Raw genomic sequence first — 6,000 nt, 5'->3', positions numbered from 1 at the left:
ACAGCTGTGAGAACTGGACCCAGTATAGACTGAGAAGAAATTCGGAGCCGTCCTGCCGACTGCCAGACTTCCACTGCTAGATAAGTACCTACATGTACTGTTGTACAGATGCAGGTTGGTGACTGGGCGCCGGGGGCGGCTATGATTACCAGGACACTGTTTTACCATAGGTTCCTTCCCTATGTTTGGTTGTGTTTGTTTTGGGGAGGAATGTTATGTCGCTTCTCATGACTGTTGCGCCAGGGTGGGGACATTGTTCTATAATTGCTGGGGGTGTACATTAGGCTCACCCCAGTGGCGTGCTGAGTTAATGTTTTAGCCAAGCGTTGTGGGCGGAGCCGAATAAATAGCCTTGCCCGCTGAGCGGGAAGGTCTCTCCCCGGCTACGTGAGCACGCCTCGACTAGCAAACGCGTGTGTGCGCATTTATTCGTAGCAGCGGCCGCGGGCCTCATAATTAAGTATGCGCTTTGACCCAGAAATGAGCTAAACAGCCGGGACAAGCAGATTGACAAGTCCCAACACAATGGTAGCGAGCAAACTACATAACACATGCCTACATACTAAATCTATGGTATACCTCAAAATGTAAAGATTGTGAAGAGGAGGAAATTATGAATAACCTATATCCTTCGAATACTTTAGATGATTTGAAGTCTAGCCTTTCGTGTCCATAATTTGTGTCAGAGTTGGACTACTTGTGTTTTAATGGAAAATACGAAAGGAATGTCGCTTTCCACAAACGGCAGTTTACAAGAATTACACTAGAGGGCGCCAATACAACGTGACTTGCTAAATACTTTTCCAGCTAGCTGTTTGTCCAACTACTTGCACCGTCCGCACGAGTCAGTTAATTAGAGCGCCGCAGCAGGACTGCTCGGACCGGCCTCACTTGCCTGTGAGCTATTTGCAAACAAACACTGGTTGCCACAGCTAAGGCTACCGACTACCGAGACAAGCGCCGAGGAAGCGAATGGGCCTGTAGAACATGGATCCTTCCTTCATGCTGGATTAACTCCGTCCCTATACTTTTGTTTGCGTACCCCCTTCTTTTATTTTCTTCAGTTCTCGGGCTCTCGGTGGGCCTCACTTCTTGAAGCCACATTGCCTCACCATCAGCAACATAAAAGGAAGGCAGAGGGCATGCCACACACAGCCCTTTGCTGTGACATCCACTTGCGGTGCTTCATTCAGGACCTGTGCTTTATGTAAGATTTTTGGTGCAAGCCCCGAAAAAAGATGGATCTGCTGAGCTGCCCGAGCTGCAACATGACTTTTAAATCGTCGCTCCTTCTCGAAAAGCATCAGGCGAGATTCTGCATCGGAGGCGACATCGGGCGAGTGAGAGAGACGCGCACCCCGCAAGAAATGGTAAATGTTCTCTCTCTGACGTTGTTCCCCTAGGGTCTTTGCTGTTGCGTGTTTGATTGAACATTGCTCACTTCCCAATTCCAAAATACTTAACATATGCCTAGATTCTGAAAGCTGACAGGCAACACAAGGCAGCACCCACAGATGCTGAGTTGCATTGTGGGACCGGGAGTGGGCAGGAAAGGGCCATGTTCTCATAGAAATGGCCCTCTTCTCCCCTTTCCCTAGCATTGGCGCTGATTTCAGCTGCCCAGCGCCACACACACACACCTTAGCGCCATAGTGTTACGGTGTGTGCTTGAGTCTAGCATAGGTTTTGTACAGGAAGGGTATCCTTCCCTTCCTGTACAAAATACTGTGCTTAGACAAGTGAAAACGCTTTTCCTACTTTGTATGTGTGCTGCACAGCGCTAATATTTTGTGCTAAACCCTTTCTACAGATGTTTTAGAATAGGGGTTAGACCCTGATAGCATGTGTGGTAGCACTGGTATGCCCATGTACCACGCATGTAACAGTCCCTTGATGCAAAGTAATGCCAATCCACGTTTTTGCTGCTTAATCCATACAAACCAACGCAAATACCAATTTGTGTTGGTTTGTGAATCCCAAAAAATGTTTAGCGTCAGTTTACCGCTACTCTAACCCAACGCTAAACCTTTGAGAATCTGGGCCTTAATGTTTTCCTTTTGAAAGTTAATGGATGCGTTCTTATTAAAGGCACAAGAACAAGCGCGGATCCTTTTGGATGATACTTGTGACTAGCTTGTGACAAATTACTTTGTATCAATGTTTTAGGACTAAAGAAAAAATTATCTTGTGGAGCCAGCTATATGTTGTAGTTGGTCAAATGTTTTGTCATCGTACATCCTTCGGAAGTAATCCGGGCACATCTTTGGATTACTTTACAATTTTTTATTACAGACCAGAAAGTAGCCGTTTTTGTGTTGTGTTTGAGGTATTCATTCTAGGGCTGCATAGGAATCAAAATTGGTCATGGCAATAATGTTCAAACCAGCCTGATACTTCAGGTGGTTGCAACTAAAAGGGCCCACAGGAGCATAGTTGGGTCGTGGCAGTACATCTTGCTCTGAAAGCAGCCTCCCAACCTGTAGCTTAGTGGGAAACTTCTAGGGTGGCAGAACGACCTGTATGGCTCTTATTCAGTCCCTAGTAGAAATCCTGGTGGAAAGTTGAGTTCACCAGGTATGAATGGTTTCTACCTGGCCCAGTAGGCCCAGTAGGACAGTGTACTGGTGGAATACAAGACAAGGAATGGGATCCAGCTAAGACATGAGTAGCAAATCAATGGCTGAACTATTCATTCACTCAGGGCTTGAGGCACTACCAGTATTTTTGCGCCACCGGAACGTCACTTTTTTGACGTTCTAGTATTTTTTTGACGTTCCGATGGCGCAATGTACTACTGGCATATTTACAAGGCCACATAAAACCATGTTACGTGGCTTCTCATTGCCTTATAAATATGAGCCTCTGTCACTCAGAAAACTGTGTGAAAGGGGCGGTCCATGGGTGTTACAGGGGGGGTCCTCACAACATCCATGGCTTTTTGACATTGCCCCAGATTTACGAGAAATCGTAAGTCTGAGCCAGCGCCAAAAACGTATTCCTCCCCAGGGAGGCGTAAAAGAGGCACAATTTTCCTTTTCCTTTGTGAGCTGCATTCTGCTGCACACATAGAAAGAGGAAAAAACCTTTCCTTTCCTGCACAAAAATAATCATCCCTGCAACGCAGGCCCCCTTGCAGGTGCAAAAGTGCCTCCGTTGGGGCATAACAGCACATTGCACGCCTGTGCAGGGGAAAAAGGACAGAAATGCTCTGTATCTAAAAGATAAGGCGCAATCCTGTCCGTTTCTTTTGCCATAGGGCAGTGCAGCAGCAAGGCCTGCTGCACTGCCCTATGACAAAAAACCTATAAATGAGGCCCTCACTTTCTAACACATGTAGGCTCATGCGGAAACTACAGACTTCACTGACAGAGTAGCTCCAAAGTGCTTAGGATCTGCAAATGCAGCGCAATGTGAGGATTGTGCAATTGTACTGCTATGTTTGCCCATATGAACTTTATATAATATGACCCATAGAGTGAACAGAAAATGGTTACATTTGTAACCACATTTAGAGGGCCACATTACAGGAGTATGCCTAAAAGCACTGAAGGTGTTTGAAGACATTTGTAGTGCTCCTGAGGAGCTTCCGTGATACAGAAGGGTTCTGCACAAGAACATAGTAGATGCAGGAACACAGAATAAAGGGCCACTTGAGATGTGGTAACTATGCCACTCAGGGGAGGCCCCGTTAGAGGGCACCCAGAGTTCCCCCTGGAAGGAACGCAGAGGATTGTCAACTTCTCTTATGTAGACTCAGAGTTGCCAGCGGAGATGCTAACAGGGGCAGTGCTATTAAAGTCTCTCCAAGCACATAGTTTATCATGGTCTTCCTGTGGGCCTCCAAGGTCTCAACGCAGGTGGGTGCAAATTCTTACTGCCATGTCTAACTAACTAGGTTGGTTTACAGTCTGTCATTAGGAAACAAAACAAACCTCCCTTTGGAAACTCCTAGCAAAGGGCTCTATTAGCTCTGCAAATGCACCAGATTGGCTACTAGATTACAATGCTTGGTTTTCCCATTTCAGCAACGTTTGTGTAGATGGTGACTGTGTATTGATATGTTAAGTAAACACACAGAGGCTGTAGGTCTATGCCTGATCCTTTTAGCTACAAGCACATCCAATAGCCATTTATTGGCCATATAGGATTGTAAGGGGGGCAGCACCTTGTCCAAATAGGATCCTATGATATATCTTTTACTTGAAACTGGTTTGTGAATTCAGTGTCTGACTCATCTGTCTAATTCATAATGCAAAAGCCTGAAAATTTAACAGTTTTCCTTCTTCGAATACTGTTTAAGTTAATATTTCTGATAGAAACCCGCATCAAAGTCCACAATATTTTGCACCATATACCATCTACCTGGCATGAATCAGCTTTTGGAAACAGCCTTTGGTACTCATAGCAGAATGTTCCAGTCCAAATTCTAATAACATTTTCCTGGAAGACTTCAGCCATCACTGAGGTGGTTCAACGGACACAGCTGTATTGTAGTTGACCATTTTATTATTCGATAATGATCTCACCCAATTCTGAGGTACATTCTCATATGAGAAGAGCTCTGTCCTTGACTGTCTAATTGTCAATAAAGGCCTCATCCAAGGCCAATCCCCTGCATCTGTGGATTTGTCTGACCACTTTTTTATATTTTTTTCACTGTTGTGCAGGAAAAACATCCACCTGGGAGCAAATAAAAAAATGTAGATTTGGGTCGGGAATTTCATAGGCAATAACCATTTTCTTTTAGAACCAAGATAACCTAAAAACTAATAAACTTCCCAGGTGAATCTGAAACACACCTGAAAGTGTAAAAAACACAACTCATGACTGATTATGCAAATTACCTTGCCCTGTTAAAGCTAAAAATGCAAAACAATAAACCCTCACAATGGTCTTCAAAACAGTTTGGCTTTTTTTTTTGTCCTCATATCACATTGAATAAACAAGCACCCTCCTAATCTTGTTTGCCACTCATGCTTTTATCAGGGTCTGTTTTCAGTCAATATCTGCTCCTATGTACGGCCCAACGCAACACCAAAAGCTGACCAAGAGGTGTAACAATCGGATATCATGGTCTTCTGTCAGATTCCAAAATGATCCAGACTCAACTTTCCACTTATTCCCATTAATCTTATTGTCCAGTTCCATGAAATATTTATTTATTTGAAAAGTTTTATATAGCGCTGGCTAAACCCGGAGGTATCAGAGCGCTTTACATGGGGAGGTACAATTGCATTAAAACATAGTTACATAGTTACAACAGTTTCAGGTACGTGGTTACTGGAGATACAAGAGTTACAAAGGGATGGCTCAGGTATGGGGAGGGAAAGGCCGGCAGGGGAGAGAGATTCGGTGAAGAGAGGGAGGGAATAGAAGTGGAAGATAAGGAGTGAGGGAGGACAGAGGAGAGGACGGGAGTAGGAAAACACAACGGGGCGACAAGAGAAGAAACAGTGTCGGACGATCGGATGGGTAGGTTATGGCCAAGGGGGGAACCAGAGCCAACTCCTCAATAGCTGCATAGGGCAACTCCACCGGTCATCAGCTCAAGGTTGCTCGGTCGCCGAAGTACATCAGAGGGTTAAAGTGTCAGCCTGGAGGAGATTATCAAAAGGTTTCAAGGAGAGCGCCTTTAACGGTGTGAGGTGCTGGGTTCCCAGCGATAATGGGAACATTCCCAGACCTCCGCTATGTGAAGAATCCCTTAACACTGTGCACTCTCAGAGGGGTGTCTGAGACTCCAGGGCATGAATGCTAGGATCCCTCCCCAACAAGGGGAGAAGGAGTGCTTTGGTAAGGGGCACATTCAAGGAGGCCAAATAAGGCCTTTTTCCGCTATGTGTGAATCCCTTAACACTGTGGAGTCTCTCAGAGGGGAATCCGAGACTCCGGGGCAAAAATGATGGATCCCTCCCCAACAAGGGGAGAGGGAATGCTTTGGCAAGGGGCACAAACATGGAGGCCATTTAGGGACAGTTGGACGGTAGGGGAGGACTAATA

At 45.5% G+C, this 6,000-nt stretch overlaps 1 protein-coding gene across 2 annotated transcripts in view; it reads left to right on the top strand.

Annotated features, from left to right (window-relative positions):
* The first annotated feature begins 801 nt into the window (after positions 1–801).
* Positions 802–6,000, top strand: part of LOC146866522 (coiled-coil domain-containing protein 17-like) — a 621,178-nt gene continuing 615,979 nt past the window's right edge. For both annotated transcript variants that reach the window (XM_085636616.1, XM_085636614.1), the window contains exon 1: positions 802–1,370. In XM_085636616.1, the coding sequence (XP_085492742.1) occupies positions 1,239–1,370 (132 nt within the window). In that variant the 5' untranslated portion in view covers positions 802–1,238. The remainder of the gene's footprint in view (positions 1,371–6,000) is intronic.

This window comes from Triturus cristatus, chromosome 2_1 (assembly GCF_964204655.1).
Source record: "Triturus cristatus chromosome 2_1, aTriCri1.1, whole genome shotgun sequence".
In the NCBI taxonomy this organism is placed as follows: domain Eukaryota; kingdom Metazoa; phylum Chordata; class Amphibia; order Caudata; family Salamandridae; genus Triturus; species Triturus cristatus.
The sequence above is the reverse complement of the archived record's forward strand: the minus strand, read 5'-3'. Positions and strand labels throughout refer to the sequence as shown.